This window comes from Physeter macrocephalus, chromosome 8 (genome assembly GCF_002837175.3).
Source record: "Physeter macrocephalus isolate SW-GA chromosome 8, ASM283717v5, whole genome shotgun sequence".
Classification (NCBI taxonomy): Eukaryota; Metazoa; Chordata; class Mammalia; order Artiodactyla; family Physeteridae; genus Physeter; species Physeter macrocephalus.
Window position 1 is genome coordinate 68,723,672 of NC_041221.1, and position 24,967 is coordinate 68,748,638.

The window sequence follows — 24,967 nt, forward strand, 5'->3', positions numbered from 1 at the left end:
CTAGAGAATGGACTTGAGGACATGGGGAGGGGGAAGGGTAAGCTGAGACGAAGCGAGAGAGTGGCATGGACATATATACACTACCAAACGTAGGGTGGATAGCTAGTGGGAAGCAGCCGCATGGCACAGGGAGATCAGCTCGGTGCTTTGTGACCACCTAGAGGGGTGGGATAGGGAGGGTGGGAGGGAGGGAGACAGAAGAGGGAAGAGATATGGGAACATATGTATATGTATAACTGATTCACTTTGTTGTAAAGCAGAAACTAACACACCATTGTAAAGCAATTATACTCCAATAAAGATGTTAAACAAAAAAAAGAGAGAGAGAAAAGAATAAATGCCAGATGGGTAAATATTTAAATGTAAACATAGTTAAATTGTAAAATGGTAAGAGAAAATGTAAGAGTACTTAAAAAATAATAATACTGGGGTATTGAAAAGCTTTTCTAAGCATGACCAAAACCTCAGAAAGTATAAAGAAATAGAGTAGTAGATATGCATGCATAATTTTTTAGGAAAAAATATATAAAAAAGTTTTAAAATATGTGATAGAAAAAGGGTTATTAGCACTACTATACAAAAACTTCTATAAATAAATGAGTGATAATTTTGATAATGATTATCACGCTTTAACAGTGACAAACATGTCAGTTTAATTTTTTTGTTAGTATGCTAGCTTCTTCAAAAACTTTATCAGGCCAGATAAACATGCAGGCCCACAGGACTAAGAGGGTCATGATGCAGAGAGTCTCTGACTCTCTGGACCACTGCCACTTGTCCTTAAGAGTATAGACCATTTTCATTCCCCCCACCCCCATCTGCCTGGCAAATATATCTGTACTTTCTTGACTTCACATATGTTATAAAATTCATTTGATTGTCAAAAATAAATCTAATTAATCTTTTGAGATAAGAACATGTTAACCAAATTTAAGGATTATTTAGTCTTAAATTTGTCTTGTATTTAAAATTTTTTATTTTCAACTCTCACAGTAATTCTCTGTCTCATTTGAAACATCAAAATTACTTGGGTATATAGGACATCTGAGCCTGTATCACATGAAACAGTAAAAACAAAAATAAAAACAAAACCTCTAGCAGCTTTGAACTCTCCTTCAATTTAAGCTCTCACTTTCCATTTTTCCATCTACTCACTTAAGGAATCCTAACTCACCTTTGCTGGTACCATAACGTAGTTCAGAAAAACACCAAACATTTAAGAAGGACTGAATAAGAATTTGCTAAGGGAGGAGGATGTGGCATTATGGACAAAGAATTATCAAAGGGAAAACATCTGATGTCTTATTTTTGTTTTGATTCTTGCTAAGGCAGAAAAGAATCTAAAATTATTGTGTAAAAATAAAGGAGTCTTCCTAAATAAAGGAAAGAAGAGCCTGATGATACTGGTATTCTACCTAAAGATGCATTCTAGATATAGTATTATTTTTTAAAGACTTAAGGAAAAAGAGGTGGCATTTTAAGGGGAATAAGAACTCAACCAGATTTCATAAGGGTCTCTGCAGAGTCTAAATCTGTCTCAAGAGATCAAACATCAAATAAACAGAATTTCCACTTCTTTACAGAGGAAATAACTGGGATTGGACTTGCCCTCCAATTATAAATAACTAGAAAACTCACAAAATATACGAATCAGCTGTTTTTAGACATTGGCCAGGACTGTGCAGGACTGTGACACAGGCAAAAAGGAACAGAAGGTGAGTCATATAATCTCCCTAGCTTCCTGCCTGGAGGCACTTTCTGTCAGTGTAGACCATGAGAACCCAAGCAGAGGATGGTGGTCTCACTGAGTTAAGGAGACAGAGATCAGAAACTGGGAAGGCTAAGATACTTGGAATTTGCAGAACCAGAGAATTAGAGTAAAAGAAGGGAATCTGTTGCTGAATAGTAATCCATGTATGCATAGGATAAAATTCCATGAAGCCAGGCCAAAAAAAAACACCAAAAAACAAACAGACAGAAACAAAACGAAAAAACTAGATAACCACAAGCAGAAAAATTTCTAGAGAAAGAATTCAGAGAGTTTCAACCACTAGGGCATTCAGCAGAGAATCATGCCTTTTTAGTAGGGCTGAGCAGCTCTAGAATTAAGGCTACTCTGGACTCACCTAAACAAAGCTCAAATACAAACCTCAAAGATATCAAGCTCATCAACAAGTTAGTTAACACTCTTTAAAGGAAAAAACAAAAACAACAACAAAATCCAAACTCTCAATAAAAAAATATTCACAATGTACAACATCCAGTGAAAAATTACTACAACTGGCAAGAAAGGGGAAGATACGGTACAAACCACAAAGAAAGCCAAGTAAAAGCAACAGACTCAGAAATGACAGAAATTATGGAATTAGCAGAAAATAACTTTCAAACAGCTATTATAAATATATTTAAGGATTTTAAAGGAAAACAAATATAATGAGAAAAAACTGGAATATATATATATATATATATATATATATATATATATATATATATATGGATGCTCAGATCTACACAAAGAAAGTATGCCAGATACAGTAAATAGGTAAATAGAAAATAATTTTTCTTATTTTTAAATTTTTAAAAAGGATAACTGACTCTTTAAAACAAAAATAATAACAACGTATTGTAGGGTTTATAACATATGAAATAGTAAAATGTGTTTTTTAAAAATAGCACAAAGGATGGAAGAAGACAATGGAAATAAACTGTTATAAGCATCTTGCATTATACATAAACGGTATAATATTATTTGAAGGTATATTGTGATAAATTAAAGATGCATTTTGTAAACTCTAGAGCAACCACTAATTATATAGAAAAAAAAAGTATAGCTAATAAGCCATTAGTAGAGTCCAAATGGAATACTATAAAACACTTGATAAACCTAAAAGAAGACATAAAAGGAGAATAAAGGGAAAAATATATGGAACAAATAGAAAAATAGCACAATGGTGACTTAAACCCAATGATCTTAATAATTACATTAAATATAAATGATCCAGACATGGAGCTGACAAACTATGGCCCACCACCTGTTTTGTAAATAAAGTTTATTTTAACACAGTCATACTCATTTATTTATATATTATCTGTATCTGCTTTCACACTACAATAGTAGAACTTAATAGCTGAGATAGAGACTTCATGGCCTGTAAAGCTGAAAATATTTACCATCTGTCCCTTTACAGAAAAAGTTTGGCAAGCCCCCCATTTAGAGACTGTAATTGAAAAAGCAAAGATGGTTAGATACAATAAGAAATCATAGTCAAACTACATGTTGTCTAAAAGAAACATATTTAAAGTTCAGAAACACCTACATGTGAAAAGTGGATGGATGGAAAAGAATTTACTATGCAAGCACTAATCAGAAGAAATCTGGGTGGCTAGATTAGTATCAGTCAAAATAGATGAGGGTCAAAGAATATCATCAGAAATAAAGAGGAACATATGATAATTATAAAATGCTCAATACATCAAGAAAATCTAACAATCTTAAACGTCTATACACCTAACAACAAACTCTGAAAACAACTGAAGCAAAACCTTACAACTAATGGGAGAAATAAACAAATCCACAATTCTAGTTGGAGATTTCAACATGATTCTTTCAATATTTGCTGAAACAAGGAGGCAGAAAATAAATAAAAATGTAGAAGACTTGAACAAAACTATCAACCAATTTAATCTAATTGACATTTATGGAATACTAAACCTAATACCACCATAATATACATTCTTCTCAAGTGCACATGGAACATTCACTAAGAGAGACCATATTCTGGGCCGTAAAAACAAACCTCAAGAAAAGAACTAAAATCATACAAAGTACCTTATCTGTCCATAATGGAATTAAGAAAACCCCCTAAATATTTGGAAACTGAATAATACCTTCTAAGCCATGCGTCATATGGTAAATAAAATATTTTAAATTGCATGTTGGAAAAAAACAATATCAAATATATGGGATGAAGTTAAAGCAATGCTTAGAGGGAAATTTATAGTGCAAAATGCCTATGTTATATTAGAAAAAAGATTTTTAAGATCAATAATCTAAGTTTCTATCTTGAGAAGCTAGAAAAATAACAAATTAAACACAAAGTGAATAGCAAAAAGGAAAAAATAAAGAGAAGAGTGGGAATCAATGTACTGGAAAATGGAGAAATAATAGAAAAGTCATTTAAACCAAAAGCTTGTTCTTTGAAATGATCAATAAAGTTAATAAACATCTCACTAGAACAATCAAGAAAAAGAAGATACAAATCACCAATGTGAGGAATGAGAGAAGAGCTATCACTACAGATCCTACAGGCATTCAAAGAGAATAAGGGAATATTATGTACAAAATTATGCCAATGAATTCAACAACTTTATACCTATTACAGAAACTGAATTTTTCATTAAAAACTTCCTACAAAGAAAACTCCAGCCCAGATGGCTTCACAGTTGAATTCTATCAAACATTAAGAAATAATACCAATTTTACCCAGACTTTTTCAGAAAATAAAGAAAGGAATATTTCCCAACCAACTTTATGAGGACAGGTTTATCCTAATATAAAAACCAAGATGTTATAAGAAAAGACTACAGACCAATATCCCACATGAACAAAGATGCAAATATTCTTAACAGAATATTAGTAAATCAATTGTAGCAATATATACGAAGGATAATAGATTTATGACAAAGTGATTTTTATCCCAAGAATGCTAGATTGATTTAACATTTGAAAACCAATCAATGCATTTACTATATTAACAGGAAAGGGAGGGAAAAAAATAACACACGATCATGCAGTAAACCTCAAAACCTATTCATGAAGAAAACTCTCAAAACTAGAAACAGAAGGGAACTTCCTCAACCTGATAAAGGGCATCTACATAAATCTTCTAGCTAACATTATATTAAGTGGTTAAAAAAAACAAACAAAAAAACCCAAAAAACTGAATTCTTTTCCTTTAAGATAAGTAACAATGAAAGGATGTCCAGTCTCCTCACTTCTATTAAACATTGTACTGAAGGTCCTGATCACTATTATAAGGCAAGAAAAAAGATATAAAAGACATAAATATTGGAAAGATAGAAGTAAAACTGCCTTCGTTGAAGGATGACATGATAATCTATGTTGAAAATCCAAAGAAATGTACAAAGCAACTATTAGAACTAATACATGAGTATAACCAGGTCACAGGACATGAGGTCAACACAAAAATAAATCAATTGCTGTATAACAACTGACAATTCAAATATGAGATTAAAATATCAATATCATTTACAATAACATCAAAAAGCATGAAATATTTAGTGATAGATTTTTAAAAAATCTGTATGTGCAAGATGTGTACACTGAAAAATAAGCATTACTGAACAAATGTAAAGACTTAAATAAATATACAGGTAAGTCTTTTCATGTATTGGAAGACAATATTTTTAAGATGTCAATTCTCCCCAAATTGATCTATAGATTCCAAATAATCTCTTTTTGTAGAAATTGACAAGCTGATTCTAAAATGTATATAGAAATGTAAAGGACCTAGAAAAGCAAAAATAATTTTGAGAAAGAGGAACAAATTTGAGGACCTAATGCTTCCTATTTTCAAGACCTAATGGAAATCTCTATTAATCAACACAGTGTGGTTTTGGTTTAAGGACAGACATACGGAACAATGGGAGGGAACAGAAATATAGCCATACATTCATGCGCAATTGATCTCTAACACAAATGTCAAGGTAATTCAATGGGGAAATAACATTCTTGAACAAAGGGTGCTATAGTAATTGAATATCCATGTGAAAATAACTGAATTTCAATCTTTACTTTATACCTTACATAAAAACTCAAAATGGACCATATATCTAAATGTAAAAGCTAAACCCATAATTTCTTTAAGACACATTGAAAACAATCTTTGCAACCTTGGGGTAGGCAAAATTTCTAAGATAGGATGTGAAAGCACAAACCAAAAAAAGATTAATACATTAGATTTCATCAGAATTAAAAGACACCATTAAGAACAGAAATAAACAAGCCAAAGATCAGAAGAAAATATTCATAAAACATATATTTGAACAAGACATAACTAGAACATATAAAGAACTCATAACTTTATAAAAAGAAAAAATGTAAAAGTAGGCAAAATATTTGTTTAGACATTTTACAAAAAAAATATCTACATGGGTAGAGTTAAAAAGACTGACAATACCAAGTACTGACAGGATGTAGAGCAACTGGAACTCTTACATTACTGGTAGAAATATAAATGATACAATCACTTTGGAAAACAATTTAATTAATTTCTTATAAAGTTAAACATGTACTTATCATATGACCCAGTGATTTCACTCCTAGGCTTTTTATCCAGGAGAAACGAAAACATATGCTTACACAAAACTTGTCTATGAATGTTCAAAGAAGCTTTATTCATAATAGTCGAAGACTGACAATGACCCAAATATCCATCAACAAGTGAGTGGATAAATAAATTATGGTATATCCAAACAATGGAATACTATTTGGCAATAAAAAGAATGAACTTCAGATACACTCAACAATATAGATGAATCTCAAAAACATTATGTTATGAATGAAAAAAAAGCCAGATATAAGAGTATATACTATATGATCCTATTTATGTGAAATTCCACAATAAATAAAAGTAAAATAATAATATGTCAGAAAAGAGATCAATGTTTTCTGAGGCTAAGGCTAGGAGGACTTGACTGCAAAGGGTAATGAGAGAATGTTTTGGAGTCACAGAAATGTTCTACATCTTGGTTGTGGTATTTATATGGATATCTATATCTATATATAGAGAGAGATAGATACAGATAAAATTGTAAATACTTTTTGAACTATACACTTATAATGGATGCATTTTATTATATGTAAATGATACCTCATTAAAACTGATTTTAAAAAATCAACTATGGGACTTCCCTGGTAGCACAGGGGACATGGGTTTGATCCCTGGTCTGGGAAGATCCCACATGCCGCAGAGCAACTAAGCCCATGAACCACAACTACTGAGCCTGCACTTTAGAGCCCATGAGCCACAACTACTGAAGCCCACACACCACGACTACTGAAGCCCAAGCGCTCTAGGGCCTGCGTGCCGCAACTACTGAAGCCCATGCGCCTAGAGCCTGTGCTCCGCAATGAGAAGCCACCTCAATGAGAAGCCCATGCACCACAACGAAGAATAACCCCCGCTCACTGCAAGTAGAGAAAGCCTGTGCACAGCAATGAAGACCCAACGCAGCCAAAAATTAAAAAAAAAAAAAAAAAAATCAACTAACCCAGTGAAGGGTAAGATATAAACTACTAATTTTTTTGTTTAGTTCTTTCATGTGGAACTTCTTTTTAACATGAAAGTGTTCTACCTCAAAGCAGTATGTCTTTTCCTTCATGATACTGCGGTGCTTTTCCTCATTAATTTTTAAAATCTAGCAAAATATGCTACTTACCAATATAGTTCTTTGACATGGCAACTTCTCTGACTTCAATATGAACAGAGCCTCTTGGTATCTGCACTACTTCCATGTAGCCTGGAACACAGAAGACAGCCAGTAATAAGCAGCATCTGGAGCTTTCGTCAGAAAATGAGTGTTTAGTAAGCATTCAGTAATAAGTTTCCTTATTCTTCCATGCTTTCTTTTGCACTTTATAAATTGTGAATAATGAGCAAATTCCCCTTCTGGTTCATGAATACCTCTAAGAGTATTTTTCTTTTCCTCTAAAATTATCTCAAGATATCTTTAAAGTCTCAAGATATATAATATTGGTTCTTTTTTTTTTTCCCCTCAACACATGGCCCCCACTTCAAGGCTCTGCGGGAATTCCCATCTTAAAGAAACGTGGCTAAATGAAGTCAAGTAGAAATGGAATAATATGTCCTTAATATATCTAACCTGAAGCCACATTTAATATTTAAAGGACTAAAAGCAATTTGGGGAAAAACCATTGTCTGCCTGAATAAAGAAAATTTTAAAATAAGGGGGGAAATCAAATATTTTGGCTATTCCAAGTACACCAGAGGTGTGAGGAAGAGTTCTTTCTACACACTCACCTCCTCTGGGCAACGAATCATTGAAGAACCCTTCAATGGCATCACATGTGCTTCCATCCCCTCCACAGACTCGACATCTATCTTCCCTAGCATCGGATCCCAAAATATTATCACAACCTACATGCTGAAAACAGAGAAGAATATTCAGTGTGTCAAAAAGAGGAGGAACTCTTGGACCCACTAACCAAATGAATATAACTTATTTATTTACGTGTTTTTCCAGTACAGGAAATCTAAAGAGGAAATACTTTCCTCTTTCCACTTTTACCTTCATTCCCTAAGTAATTCTAGCTAACACTTCTCAACACATAAGTTTAAAGAAAAGAATTCTGATTCCCCAGGAATGTACACCTGTATTTCTAGCTTAGACTTCTTCTTCATTTATAGATACCAGGCTCCAGTTCTTAAAATATTGTAATTTGTTGGCAATGGGCTCTTACTTATACCCTCAATTAAGAAATGCAAGAACTAAGAAAAAATGGCATATGGTCCTACACGACAAGGGTTATAACAACAAGAGTCTTGACTGAGCATTATGGTTTGCCCTTTCTAAACCACTGGCTCTTTTGGATATCCAATTGTTAGTGTTAGTGTCAAGGATTAGTTGTGGAATTCATGCCTGAGGAAATCTCTAAAAATGAATACCTGTTTCCATTAGCTGAATAAAATTACCATAAAGAAAAAGGAGATATAAACATGAAATTTTATTGTAGAAGCTGAAATTCTACCTTTCAATTTTGTATTTAATCATAGAAATGTGGCCTTCATATATTTTTGGCATATTTTGGCACTTAAATTTGTAATTTGACTTTTAGCCATTGATACCAGGCATGCAATGTCTGAATATAACCTGTGCCTGGGTCTTGGTTATCTGAAAAACATTTTTATACCGTCCCAGAAATAACTTTTTCTTCAAGTAAATACACACACACACACACACACACACACACATTGCAACATCAGATACATTTGGAGACAAGTTAACCAGAAGGACAGAAACTTGCAAGAAATTAAGAGACTAATTAAAATAGACAGTGTTTTTTATCTCATCTTTCTCAGTTTCTGACATTTAGTTTTATGCTTCTCTTTAAGGTCAAACAAAAGCAGACAAGGAAAAAAGTTAAGAAAACAGTGGTTTTTGTGGCTAATTTCTTATAAGATTCATACACAGGTCTAGGAAAATACCATGGATTTGCTCCTGCAATTCCCAACTGGTTTGGTTAATTCTCTGAAGTAAATGCATTAATAAGGTAAGAGTAATTCTATAGCGAAAACCATTATAAATGCTTCAAAAGAAGACAAACTGGGAAGAGCATAGCTGTTTTACACTTTGAGGAAATATTTTGCTATGAAATATATCAAATAATCTTTCATTGAGAACACACAGTAGACATATGAATGAGCTGAATCCTCATTCCCCGTCTTTGCTATCATCTTGTTTGTAAACAGAACAGAAGAATAATGGAAATTAAATTCCAAAATATCTTCATGGCTCTAGCAATACCTATAAACATAACTAGAGCACCAGAATAAATCACACTTGCATGGTGCTTGAATGTGAATGGATAATTCTACCTTTAACTATGTCTATTTCCTTACTGAAAATTAAATTAAAATGCAGCCCTCTTTATTAAAAATTAGCATAGTATTAATTAGGAGCTACTATCTGAGTAAAAAAAGACAAAAGTCTCAAAAATCCCAACAAAAAGCAATGAAATTCATAATCTGAGCAACCTTGCATTCTCCATTGATACAGATATCCAGCGAATCTGCATTGCACTGAGTCCCATCAATCACCGCAGGGGCACGTTCAGTGTAGAAATTGTAACCTTCAGCCAAGCAGTTTAACGCACAAGGTTTTACCCCACCTGGACAAATATAGTAGAAGAGAAATAAATGGAGTGGTTCTCCTAAGGAACAGTGATTCAGTATCATCCACAGCATATTTACAATTGATAACAGACCATCACTCTCTGACTATATACCTAAATGTGTAGGTTTCTTTTCTTCTTTGCTAAAATTTCATGTTTACTTTCATTGCTTGTGCAACTTGAAGGAGGACCTGCTGAGTAATCTTAAGGTTTAAAAATTTCAGATATTTCCCATATATATTTTCAATATATTTTAGGTCAAAAGGGATCACGGTGGAGGTAACTGAATGTTGAAAAAAATGGATGAAATAAAAGCAATTTTTAAAAACTAAAAAAATAAAGTTTAGGAAGGCCTTGAGAATGACCTTGTATGACAAATAGGAATTTATGCAAATTATATCACTTGTTACTGAATAGGATACAAAAACTGCTACTTCAAGCAGAGATATGGTAATTATAAAATAAAAGTAAACTTAGACCTGCTTTAAACATATCATATTCAATGAAAGTGGCTCTAGCATGGAGATAAATTCTTATGAGATTAGCAAGTCAAAGATAAAATTAATTATAGCATTACATTTGAAAAATTCTTATGAGATTAATAAATCAAAGATAAATATTGGGTTGGCCAAAAAGTTCGTTTGGGTTTTTCTGTAAGATGGCCAACCCAATATTACATAGCATCAAACTTTTTTTAGTTTAAATAAATTGAATAAAAACTTAAAGATATAAACCTGAATAATTTTTTAAAAATCTGATTTTATATTGTGAATAAATGCATATAGTAACTTGAGAATTTTCATTTTGTAACTTGAAATTTGTACTTCAATAGCTGTGTGTGTATTTCAAGGTTGACGTGAAAAATAGGTATAAATAGTAGCAATTTAAAAAAAACAAGCAGAGTACATATCATAATTTCTCAGTATATTGGAAAAGTAGCAATCAATATGGATTTATTTTATTCAAAACTGAACATAAAAAAGCTATTTATAAAAATGTAATTATTGATTAAAATTAGGACTTAAAAATACTTTCTGTTGAACCTTTGTTTCATGATGTTTAAAACACTTTGGCCTTATTATAATGATCTGATAAAATTTCTTTGAAATAAAAAAGGCTACCTCTAAAAAAGAAAATTAGACAGAAAGATGAAATGACATGCCTAGGTCTTAGTGAAGGTAGAAACCAGGTTTCTACGGGGTGAAGTAAAAGAGAAGCCAACTGAGTGATGCAGACAATGATAAATTATAGAGAGAACAATTGATTAAAGTATTTCACTGTTACAGTTGACTTTTGTCATGTAAGAAGATGGCCCAATATTGTCAGACATTGTTTTTTCAAGAGGAGATGGAAACCTAGACTTTAAAAATATAAACTCTTCTTGGCAACTCATATAAAGTTTTCAAAAATACTGTGGAAGCTAAAACATGTATATAAGTAAAAACGGTTCCTGAACTGCCAGTTTACAACCTTTGGCTGAAGTCCGTGTTTTCTTCCATTTTCAATGTCTACAGGCTATAGAACTTCTATATAACATAATGTTATTATTAGGCTTAGGTTAGTGATACATTTTGCTGTACTGAGCACAGAAATAACAAGTAATAAATAAAATAATTTCTTCCTGAACTGATAATCAAGGTATTATATTTATTTTTATAAGATTCTCATGAATAAAATTGCTCTAAATTTCCACAGATCTAACTGGGATTTTTTTTTCATTACTACCCAGTGTAGTTCTTTCTCCATTTTTTATTGTAATGCTTTGGAATTTAATGCAGCTTTGTATGCATCAGACTATAAAAAGAGAACATGAGTCTTTTATTTACACAATTTTAGTATTAATTATGTAAGGTAGTATTTGATAGGCAGAACACATAAATGCTCTGGTTGTATTCCTTAGCCCACTACACTGTGTGATAATAATACAAATATATTTATTCTTCCTTTATTGCTGAAGATGTGTTCAGCTTCCTCTGCTACAATAAGTTTTCAGAACAGGTAATGTTATTATTTCAAGAAGGGATTTAAGATGATTCTCTGAATGGAAAGTCACATTACCAATTACCTTCAGTTAAAGCTTACTATGAATTTAGGGTTAATTTACAAAGCACACAATTATCTAGATGCTAATTATTAAATCTGTGAATTATTTCAGAGACTTACTTCTACAGTAAGACAAAACAATCCCAAATGTATATGCACCTAATAAAAGCAATTCAAAATACATGAAGCAAAAACCTACACCCACACACAAAAAGCAAAGCCATAAAACAGCTGAAGATTTTAACACACTTCCCTCAGGAACTGATTAAAAAACCAGAGCAGAAAAAAATCAGAAAGAATATAAAAGATCTGAACAATACTATCAGCCAGCTTGACTTTATTATCATATAGAACACTATATCCAACAACTGGAGAAAACACATCCTTTTCAAGTATACATAGAACATTCATCAACCTGGACAATAAGCTGTATCATAAAACAAATTTCAACTATTTTAAAAATTTAAATCATACAGAGTATTCTCTGATCATAATGTAATTAAATGATAAATCAATAACAAAAAATCTAGAAAAAATCAACTATTTAGAAATAAAAATAATGCAGTTCTAAATAACCCATGGGTCAAAGAAGAAATCACAATGTAAATAAGAAAATATTTTGAACTGAAGGAAATAAAAATACATCAAATGTTAGGAATGCAGAACAGCAAAATAAACCCCTCCCCCCAAATAATAATAAGAGCAAAAAATTAATTAGAAAAAAAGTACTAAAGCCAAAAGTTGATTCTTTGAAAAGAGTAATAAAATTGATAAACTTTAAGAAAGAATGATCAACAAAAAGAAAGAAGATACTTATTATCAATAGCAGAAATGGAAGAGTGTATATCACTACAGATCCTATAGATACTAAACAGGATAATAAGAGAATGTTATGATCAATTATCTGCGAATAAATTGGACAACATGTAAGTAACATAAATTTCTTGAAGACACAATTCAAAAACTGACATAAGAATAAAAAAATCTGAATAGCTCTTTGTCTATTAAAGGAGTTGAGTTTGTAATAAAAAAATTCTTTTCACAAGAAAATACCAAGCCTAGATGGTTTTATTAGTAAAATCTATTCTAAGGAAGATATATTATCAACCCTACAAACTCCTTCAAGATAAATAAGGATTCTATTTCTGGAAGCCAGAGTAACTCTGATACCAAAACTTATCAAAAACATGACAAGAAAAAAATTTACAAATCAATATTCCTTATGAAGATAGATGTAAACATCCTTAATCAAATATTAGCAATTAAGCCCAATAACAAGATAATAAATAAAAAGATAATAAATCATTATCATATGGGGTTTATCCTGGGAGTAAAATGTCAGTTTGGCATTATAAAATCTATCAACTAAGTCACTATGTTAACAGAATAAAGAAGAAAAACACATATAATTAATACATGCACAAATTGTACTGAAGGGCCAAGTCAGTGAATTAAGGCAAGAAAATAAAATAAAAAGGTACAAAGATTGAAAAAAATAATCTCTATTTCCAGATAACATGACTATTTACCAAAAAAGTTCTAAACAATCTACAAAACAACTATTAGAACTAGTAAGGGAATTTAGAAGGGTCACAGAATACAAAGTTAATATATAAAAATCAATTGAAACAATTGAAAATAAAAAATTCTAAACTTTTATTTACAATAGTGTCAAAACCATAAATTACTCAGGAATACATTTAACAGAAGATGTACATGACCTTACACCTAAAACTATAAAGCATAGCTGAGAGAAATTAAGGAAAACATGGAGAGATATACCATGTTCATAAATTGGAAAATTCAATGTTGTTAGTATATCAGTTTTTCCTCAATTGATATAAAGATTCAACATGACAACAATCATAAGCCCAACATGTTCTTCTGTAACCATTAACAACTGATTCTAAAATCTATGTGGAAATGCAAAGCACTTAGAATATACAAAGGACTCTTAAAAAAACGATCAAAGTAGGAGGAGCTTACACTACCCACGTCCAAGTCTCTACAGTTAAAGTAATCAAGTCAGTGTGGTACCAGCATAGGATTGACAAATAGATCAATGAAACAAAATAGAGTCTATAAATACACTAAAAATACATACCATACCGCCAAAATTATTTTTAGACTGTAGATCTAAATATAAAGATCAAAACCATAGGCTTTTAGAAGAAAATATCTTCCTGAGTTAAGGTAGGCAAAGATTTCTAAGACAGGACATAGAACACAATGACCATAAAATTTTAAAAAACTGAAAAATTAGAATTCATCAAAATTAAAATCTTATACTCATCCAAAACACCATTTAAAACATAAAGAAAGCAAAGAAAGTAAAGAAAGCCATAGGCTGTGAGAAAATACCTGTAAAACCTATCTGATAAATGAACCACTTGAGAATAAAAAGATAAATAACCAGTTTAAAAATAGGCAAAGGCAAGAGGCACATGAAAAGCTGCTCAACATCACTAATTATTAGAAAAATGAAAATCAAAACTACAATGAGGAATCACCTCACACCAGTTAGAATGGGCATCATCAGAAAATCTACAAACAACAAATGCTGGACAGGGTGTGAGAAAAGGGAACCCTCTTGCACTGTTGGTGGGAATGTAAATTGATACGGCCACTATGGAGAACAGTATGGAGGCTCCTTAAAAAACTAAAAATAGAACTACCATATGACTCAGCAATCCCACTACTGGGCATATACCCTGAGAAAACCATAATTCAAAAAGACACATGCACCCCAATGTTCATTGCAGCACTATTTACAATAGCCAGCACTATTCCAATAGTCATGGAAGCAACCAAAATGCTCATCAACAGATGAATGGATAAAGAAGATGTGGTACATATATAGAGTGGAATATTACTCAGCCATAAAAAGGAACGAAATTGGGTCATTTGTAGAGACGTGGGTGGACCCAGAGACTGTCATACAGAATGAAGTAAGTCAGAAAGAGAAAAACAAATATCGGATATTAATGCATATATGTGGAATCTAGAAAAATGGTACAGATGAACCGGTTTGCAGGGCAGAAATAGAGACACAGATGTAGAGAACAAACGTATGGACACCAAGGGGGGAAAATGGCGGGGTGGTGGTGGTGTTGGTGTGATGAATTGGGCGATTGGGATTGACATGTATACACTGATGTGTATAAAACTGATGACTAATAAGAACCTGCTGTATAAAAAATAAATAAATAAAATTCAAAAAAATAGGTAAAAGATTTGAACAAACATTTTATAAAAGAAGATATATAAATGCTCAATAAGCGCATGAAAACGTTCTCAACATATTCAATGATCAGAAAATGCAAATTAAAACTTCATTGAGACAACATTATACACCCGCCAGAAGAAGACTGAAAACACCAAATGTTGGCAAGGATGGGGAGCAAACAGAACTCTTATACACTATTGATGGGAGTGTGACTGGTACAATCGCTTTGGAAAAACATCTGGCAGTCTGTTTTAAAACTAAACTCACAGCTACCCTATTGCCCAGCAATTCCACCCCTAAGTATTTACCCAAGAGAAATGAAAACATATGCCCACAAAAAGACATACACAAATGTTCATAGCCGCTTATTCATAACAGCTGAAAACTAGAAACAATCCAGGTTTCCATCAATAGCAGAATGGATAAACAAACTGGTTAGTACAATGGAATACTGCTCAGCAATAAAAAAGAATGAACTAATTACATTTGCAAGGACATGCATGGATCTCAAAAACATTAGGCTTAGAGGGCTTTCCTGGTGGCACAGTGGTTGAGAGTCCGCCTGCCTTTGCAGGGGACACGGGTTCGTGCCCCGGTTCGGGAAGATCCCACATGCTGCGGAGCGGCTAGGCCCGTAAGCCATGGCCGCTGAGCCTGCGCGTCCGGAGACTGTGCCCCGAACGGGAGAGGCCACAACAGTGAGAGGCCCGCATACCGCAAAAACAAACAAACAAACAAACACAAAAATATTAGGCTTATAGAAGCCTTGCATAAAAGAGTAAATATGCCATGATTCCCTTTACATGAAGTTCTGTAACAGAAAAAACTAATCGATGGTAAGGAAAAAAAAATCAGAACTGGTTGCCTCTTGGAAGTAGGTAGAGGCAGCTACTAAATGGGAAGAAGTATGAGGACTATGAGAATTTTGGAGGTAATGGTAATGTTCTATAACTCAGTAAGGTTTCACAGGTATATGCATTTGTCAAAACTCAGGGGGGCTTCCCTGGTGGCGCAGTGGTTGAGAATCCGCCTGCTGATGCAGGGAACACGGGTTCGTGCCCCGGTCCGGGAAGATCCCACATGCCGCGGAGCGGCTGGGCCCGTGAGCCATGGTCGCTGAGCCTGCGCGTCCGGAGCCTGTGCCCCGCAACGGGAGAGGCCACAGCGGTGAGAGGCCCGCGTACCGCAAAAAAAAAAAAAAAAAACTCAGGGAAAGTACAGTTAAGTTTTGTGCATTTCATTGTACATAATCTTCCCTGAAAAGAAAAAAGAAAATAAATATTGAACTGTGGTTAAACTTATACAAGTTGAAGCATCTAGAGGAAAGTATACTGATGACTACAATTTACTTTGAAATGCACCTGAAAAATAGAATAAATTAATGAATGGATAGAGAGATGACTAGACATGTAATAACGACAGTATATTTAAAATATTAATGATAGAATCTTGGTGGTGGGCATATAGTTGTCACTGCAAAATTGTTTTAATATTGCTCTATGTTGGAAAGTTTTCAAAGTAAGATGTTGGGGGAATTCCCTGGCGCTCTAGTGGTTAGGACTTGGTGCTTCCACTGCTGGGGCCTGTGTTCAATCCCTGGTTGAGGAACTAAGATCCCGAGACCCGTATGGCATGGCCAAGAAAAAAAACAAAAAACTAACTAAGATATTGGAAAAACTATAAATAAAAGTTTTTTTAAGAGTACATTCTATTTTTCTAAGAGAAAATTTTAACAAAATTTAGTTTGTATTTTGGGAGCGTAAGAAAACTTCTTGTGCTTACAGAGCAATTAGCGTCTGATACTTGCCTAAAATAAAGAGCAAAAAATGTTCCCCTGAAAAAGAACAATAATAATCTATGGAAAGACCCTTGGTCTGTGACCAAGAAAAACACAGATTTTCCTGGCCTCTTTTGAGTTGATTTATATCATTATAATTTGTTTTTAGGGTGATAATTCCACATATTCAATAATTGTAAATTATTATAATATAATGTCTATACACCCCAAGGAAGTCTCAAGAACTCAGAAATATTATTTGGATTTACATCATTTCTAGGAACTTTGTACCTTGTTAAATAGAACTGGGTTTTAAAAAATGATTTCTGATCATTTGTACTAACATATTAACTTCATTACAGGGAAACTAAAACACAAGACCTTTATAGTACTAGAAGCACTTTCCTGTGATTTGCAAACACTAATTTTTACTAGTATGTATATGAATATACAGGCATGTTTGTATGTATTTATATATTCCTTTATATTTGCAAAGCTCTCAAGCATGATGAAAACTCTGCCAGGTTATACATTACCTCCAGTATAGGGTTTCCAGTTATAATACTTTCCACGGAAAGGCATATTGTCAAAGTCTGCACACTGTTTCTCTCGAAAATCTCGGGCCCCCAAAGGACATGGCTAAAATAAAATAAAATCATAAATAGTATGATTGTTGAAAAATTCCAAAACCAAGGGACAATGTCCCTAAAATTAAAAGTGCCTGAACTCCATCACATTAGCTCACTCCCTTATTCTCTGGCTATAATTCTGGCATTTGCTTTACTGTTTTACAACCAGTATTATGACTGAAGTGTCTGAATTGTAATCTTAGCCACAGAAGAAATAACTGAAGTAACTTAAACAAAGTTAAGTGTTAGACAGTTTCCATATAACTTTACACTCAGATGCATCTCATAGTCCACTTTGCAATCAATCCATCAGGTATCTCCTTATAAACAGACATAAAAACTAGATGAAGAAACTAAAACACAAAATCCTTTTCGGTAACAGTATTTGAGGTCCAGTTGCCACAGCTACTCCCAGCTCTTTATTTTAAGAAATCAAGAGGCAGGTTTGTAACATGACATTCAGCACTATTAATTGTGGTTTGGATCCCAACTACTATAGCTGTTTACTGTCTAGCCCTGACAAAAACCATATTTTAAGATGTGGAATGAACTGGGCAAAATGCTAGGCCTCAAGTCTAAACACCTTTAAATTCAAGGAATTCGGACTTATTAAGATTTACATTTAACCTATTAACATCACAGAAAATAAAATACTAAATTTTCAAAACATGTACATGTGTTGGGTGGTGGAGGAGAGAAGGATGTTGAGAGGGTGAAGAGAGGATTATTTGTTTTTAAAAGTTTGGAATGCTTCTTCTACCTAAGTTTTTTAGAGAAGAAAATCTTGCCAATCTAGTTAGGTCTGGATTCCAAATACCACAGGGCCATCCTAAATTTAATCTTAAAGTTCACAAAGAATTAAAAGTATAACTTCTCATAGTGTTTAAGAAAATATGACCTAATTTGACTTATCTTTTAGAGTTCTGGAGCAGTAGCACTTAAAAAGCAAAGTGCTGCTTTTGAAACATGGGTGGGGAAAACATTTCCCTTAAATATGACAGAACAAAATAAGTCATTAGATAAAAGTCTCAATTGTGAATAAATGGCGAGTATGTTACATTCTCAGAGATCATTTTGAGGACATTTTACTACCCTCCTTTAGATCTCCACATTTACTTTATACAATTTCCTGAGATCAGTACATTGCAAACGGTCCCTTGAAGCATGTGCAAAACTAATAGACTACAAGGTGCAAATATGTGCATGGTCATCATTACTTCCTATATACTGTGGTTAAAATTTCTACCATATCAAGTCCAAAGCCTCATATTCTGAAAATAGTGACAGCAGGTCTACATTCTGTTCTGAGCCTTGCATTTTAAAATATTTTCTGCACATTAAAATATGAGACTGCAATGCTAAACCTAATGGTTCTGTCTGTCGAATTATCCTTCTTATTTGCCTTTTAAAAAAATGAAAAATAACTGTTTACCATAGGTTACATAGTGCATGACGCTGGAAGGATATGCTTCCAGGGTCTTTTGTTTCATGGTGTGCTAATCTTTGGAATAAAGAAATGCTTCCCTTTACAAGCCATTTTCAGGGAATCCCAGAAAACGACCAAGGTTGTCAGTGGCTTTGCCATGTAGCAAGACTAGTTCTTTTTGTTTTGTTTTGTTTTTTTGTGTGTGGTAGGCGGGCCTCTCACTGCCGTGGCCTCTCCCGCTGCGGAGCACAGGCTCCGGACGCGCAGGCCCAGCGGCCATGGCTCACGGGCCCAGCCGCTCCGCGGCATGTGGGGTCCTCCCGAATCGGGGCACGAACCCGTGTCTCCCGCATCGGCAGGCGGACCCCCAACCACTGCACCACCAGGGAAGCCCGCAAGACTAGTTTTTAAGCAAATATCATCATTTAATAAAACACAGGTAATTTGAAATCTAGCCACAAGTTCTCACACAATACTTAAGTATTTGTAAAGCACCCAATCATGACTTTCAATCTATTTGGAGTAACAAGATCAAAATGGAAAAGCTACAGCCCTATCTCAGGCAATAAGTATATGACAGCACATTATAGATTGTCTACAGGTGCTGTATATAGGTGAAAGATCAATGCGTCATGTAATTAGTTAGGGAAATATTTGTTGAGGAGGAAAATCTTGAGTATATTATAAGAATTATAATAAAGTGTCATACATACTTATTCTTTATAATATTACAAAGTATTATAGGAATTGAGCTGGTTAAGAAAGAAAAAGGACTTCTATTAAAAATGAAGCCAAGTAAAGCCATGGGGACAGGAAAGAAAAGGTCATATTTTGGGAATAGTTGGACAACAGCTATCCTGGATGAAAGAAAGGAACTGTATAGAAGCATAAGAGATAACATTTCATAGATAAGAACCAGTAAAAAAAAAAAAAAAGCCCTGAATTAATAAACTAAGGCATCTCGAGGGCCACTCACTTAAAACAAAACCAAACAGGGACTTCCCTGGTGCTCCAGTGCTTAAGAATCCACCTTCTAATGCAGGGGATGCAGGTTCGATCCCTGGTCAGGGAACCAAGATCCCACATTCTGCAGGGCAACTAAGCCTGTGCACTGCAACTACTGAGACCGAGTGCCGCAACTAGAGAGAAGCCCCGCACGCTGCAACAAACAGCCCACCTGCTGCAATGAAAGATCCTATGTGCTGCAACTAAGACCCAACGCAGCCATAAAAAAATAATAAATAAATAAATAAAAATAAAAAGTCTCTCTTCAAAAAAAACAAAAACGAACAAAAATCCTATTCTTGACTCTCTTGTAATTATTATCCTAGATAGAAGAGAAGTAAAAGGTCCAAAAGGAGGATGTTACTGTTTAATGACAAACTTGGATAACATTTCATAAGATTTCTGATCTATTCTTTTCCTGTGATAACCACTCCCAGGTTCAGCATAATAAAAATATTAACAATAAGAACACCTACTTACCTTTTTCTAAGCATTTAGTAAGTACCTATCTCATAGCACACTGTTCAGAGGTCTCTAGATCTGTATCTATTTAAGCTCTCTCAACATTCTCATAAGGTAGTTATAATTAATAATCCCATTTTATAACTGAGTAAATTGTGCCCAGGAAGGCTGCTTAGTAATAGTTTCAAGGTGCAAAGACACTTCCTGCATCTGAGTGGGGGCCTCCTCTGGACTCTCTAAATGCTACAATAGGTTTTTAACTTCTTAAGATGTACGAAAACCTAATAGGAGTAACTTGGGTTCTAGACCTAGCCTTGTCTTTACCAGCTATAAGTTTATCTGCTCCAAACTACTTTTTTCTTATTTACAAAATGAGAGGGCTGAAAGTAAGAATTTTGGAGTAAGACAGACCTGGATTCAATTCTAACTTATGTATTTAATTCATAGCCCTCAGCAATGTACTTAATTTTCCAAGCCTCATCTATAAACTGGAGATAACACTAGTATTTACTCAGTAGGTGAGGATTCATGTAAACTGTTTAGCTCAGTACCTGGTACTGGTAGCACTCAATAACCATTAGCAGTTGTGTGGTCTTTGGTCTAGGCATCCTTAGACTCATTCCTCACCATTCTCTTGCTCTGCTCTTTATTTCGGGGGAACAAACCTGCAGGCTCCATTTCCTAGGCCTCTGTGTCAGCTGACTTCTGGTTGAGTTCAGGCAATGGAAGGCACTAGTGGGAGAAGCCAGGGTATTTCTCTCATCTCCTCTCTACCTCAAGCAGTATCTTAGGCAGAAGCAGAATATTTTTGTGGCTCCAATATCAGACAACAGCCACCCCCACCCCCAACTGTATGGTTCCAGATTCTGCTGTGTGATTTCAGCCTCTAGGCTTTAATAAAACTACCTCCTTCCTATGTTTTTCTGGTAGGAATGGTGGTATCTTTCTGCTGATGCTGATCTATGGGCTTGTCAGCCTCTTCCATTATCCACGTAACCAATTCTTTGCATTAGATTCCCTCTGTTTAAATATTTAGAGTGGTTTATATTATTATGGTTGGATCTTTAGAGATAAAATAGTTGATGCCCTAACAAGAGAAGCCACGACAATGAGAAGCCCGTGCACCGCAACAGAGTAGCCCCCGCTCGCCACAACTAGAGAAAGCCCGCACGCAGCAACGAAGACCCAAGGCAGCCAAAAATAAATAAATAAATAAATAAATTTATTTGGGCTTCCCTGGTGGCGCAGTGGTTGAGAGTCCGCCTGCCGATGCAGGGGACACGGGTTCGTGCCCCGGTCCGGGAAGATCCCACATGCCACGGAGCGGCTGGGCCCATGAGCCATGGCCACTGAGCCTGTGCGTCCGGAGCCTGTGCTCCGCAACGGGAGAGACCACAACAGTGAGAGGCCCGCGTACCACAAAAAAAAAAATAAAAGTGATTTGAAGATTTGATGAGGTTATATTAAAAGTACTTTGTAATCTATATAACATAAATGTATACAGTAATAGCTACACTGTAGTAAATACAGATTAAGTACCAGGAATAGCACTAGATGTTTTAAAGTGTTATTTCTTTTAATTCTCAAACAACCCTGCAAGTTTGATATAATTATACTCCTTATATAGGAGTTCTCTGATGTTTAGTGAAGTTAGATATCTTGTCAAGGTAAAATAGAAACAATCCTGTTATAGTCAGGATTAAATTTAAGTCAGTTTGAATCCAAAGTCCATACTTTTTTCACTACAGTACTACTTCCGAATATAGGCTATACTTTTCCTGTGTACCACAACCAAGGCAATGACACCATTTAATGACCTTACGCAATGAAGAAGAAAAAAACTGCAGAACAGCATGAGCCTCTAGCAAAGCTGACTGAAAAAATGTCCCTGTACTACATAACCTATGCTTAAATTTTAGAACAGACCACAGATGACCTGGAAAATCCTTTGTCTCCATAATTTTTTATAGTTTTGATGCATAAAATAAAGGAGGAAATGAGATGTTTAAGATGCAAGAATAATATGACTTCACCCCAGCCAAGGTGGAGCTTAGGCTTTTCACCAGAAGTTCTATCCTAGTCACATTATCAAGCAGACATGCAAATCACAAATAAAATGGAATAGGAAAAACACAAGGATTTTCTGGAAAATAGCTAAGCAACACCAGGACATTCTTTTTAGAAATGTAGAAGAGTCCTTTGCACAGTAGCTAATATTTCTTCTTTAGGCTTTGATATAAAATTTGGTTTATAACCTCAATATAGCAATATTTTTACTCTTGACAAATATCAAGTTTTCAAGTATTTATAACACTGACCTATAAATTCTGCTACTTAAAATACTTATACTATGTACACCAACTTTTACCCTCTGAGACCATTTTGCATGATAGTTTCAGTCACTGCAGTGAAAAATTGCTCAGGAAAGCAGAAATGCCTGCTTAATAGTCAATATTCTTTTGTGTCAATAAAAAGGAGATTCCATATACATAATAAAGTATTTTTTTAGCAGCTCTTGAGCAAACAAACACTTTTTAGAAGATTGAGCACAGATCTGGGGCCTTGATTTCTCATAATGGACTACCTGATAATCATGCTAGTTCCTACATTTGTTCATTTATAAAAACTGTCAGGACCTTAACAATCATTTATCTTTAAGTCCAAAGAGGGGAACTGTGTCCTCAAACAATGAATCCTCAGCATCATGACTTCCATAAATCTCTGCTCTCCAAACCCAAGTTCCCTAAGACCATATCTATTAGATTAGTTTATGATCCCAAATATTCTATTGAAGTTCCTGGTTTAATGGTGAGAGCAAACTTCATCCAAATATCTTATGTCTTTAGTAGATGCTCCTGGTTTCTTAGTAGCTTCAAGGCAAAAAGCATATTCACTTGTTCCTGCCACAGCTATTGTCTTTACCTGGTATTCTGTCCTAGAGACCATGATGTGAATGTCAAAGAATGAATCTTTTTCTAGATGCTTTTGAAGGCTCCTGAGGGTGACCAATGGTGATGTAGGGAACAAACTGCACATCCAGTACATCCTGATGCAGATAACCAGCCTCAGAGTCTATTGTGTGAATACCTTTGGCCTCTAGGCTGGTTATGTTGCTGTTGAGAGTGGTCAGGCCAATTTTACAGCTGGCTATCCTTTTTTGTTTTATTTTAAAATCTTAAAGATTCTCTCTTTATAAGTTGCCTCTTCTATTTCTGTGGATCGCTTTCTTTGAAACTGGGGTAAGTAGGACAGGACTTAATGGGAACACTGTTGTCTTTCCACTGGAGAGCTCTTCTCTTCTTACCATTCCTGTACCCTTCAAATGTCTGTGGTAGGAATTACACTGGCATTAGGGAGAAAGTGTGGCTATCTTGTTTTTGTGCTTGCCACTTTTTAAGACTCACCTGCATTGGTTCTAGATCCAATTTCTCCTCAAACCTAAGCAAAGAGAATACTGTCAGCCTTGTATGTTTCAATCTGATTCACTAGTGTAGGGATCCACATAGGAGAAGCATCAAAGCTTCAAAATAATGAAGTGTTCCTTTGTCGATATATCTCCTTTTGTCATAGCTATCAGACATTACGAATCTTAGAACTGATAGTGTTTGCTTCTTTACTCAGGTTACTAGGAAACCCAGAGTAAAATCTATGGCCCACTTTTAGTGAGTGAAAGGACCTTGTGGTACATATTTAAGGTACTGATCCCAGCCTTATATTATTTTTCCTTTTCTTCTGATTTTCTAATTTATTCTATTCTTCTGTTGTGATTTTAATGAAGCTAATTCAATTCTAATAAGAGAGTTATAAATAATAATTATAATAATTATTATATGTAAAAACGTAAGAACTAAGCTGTAATCTATAGTACCAGCTGGTCAATCACAGAAAAGATAAGGTCAAAACTGCTATACTATATGGAAAACTGATAGGCTGTTTGGAATTGGTCGCAAGATCTTAAAAGAAATGCAAGTAGGATTTATCAAATATACGTTGATCAGGCTTATATCTCCTAGATTTCCTATTTTCTATTATAACATGCTTAAGTGAGAAAGTAGAGAGCAAAGCCTCAGAGATTCATGACATTAGATAAGGAACCCTGGTGCTCTTACTGTTTGATTGCCTAACATAATCTCATTCTGGACACTGATTTGAAAATTCTTCCAGGATCATTTGAATTTATCCCTTGTTTTATCTCTATTTAAGTCTCCAGAAAAGCTCTTGGATCACAAATGACAAAGCAACAATGCCTATGAATTGTTTTCTAGGTCTTGACTGTCAAACTGATTCTAACTAATTGGAAAGTTTTCTCTCACATCTTATTTACAGGGTCACTCAATATGATGTGTAAAGTATTAAATTAAATAAAACATGCACTAAGGCAGGAGGCTGATCTGATAAAAGACAAGTATACTCTCTTGAGTCCCTGAAATTAGGGTAGTTCACACAGACACCCAGGCATTATAGA

The 24,967-nt window shown here is 34.3% G+C and overlaps 1 protein-coding gene across 8 annotated transcripts in view; it reads right to left on the reverse strand.

The window, feature by feature from the left end:
* Nucleotides 1-24,967, reverse strand: part of ADAMTS6 (ADAM metallopeptidase with thrombospondin type 1 motif 6) — a 299,242-nt gene that overhangs the window by 65,281 nt on the left and 208,994 nt on the right. For all 8 annotated transcript variants that reach the window (XR_008618068.1, XM_055086592.1, XM_055086594.1 and 5 more), the window contains 4 exons: nucleotides 17,517-17,619; nucleotides 9,798-9,931; nucleotides 8,064-8,187; nucleotides 7,462-7,542 (listed from right to left, as the gene is read on the reverse strand). Coding sequence is in view for 7 of the 8 variants with exons in the window: in XM_055086592.1 (XP_054942567.1) it covers nucleotides 7,462-7,542; nucleotides 8,064-8,187; nucleotides 9,798-9,931; nucleotides 17,517-17,619 (442 nt within the window). In the remaining variant the exon portion in view is untranslated. The remainder of the gene's footprint in view (nucleotides 1-7,461; nucleotides 7,543-8,063; nucleotides 8,188-9,797; nucleotides 9,932-17,516; nucleotides 17,620-24,967) is intronic.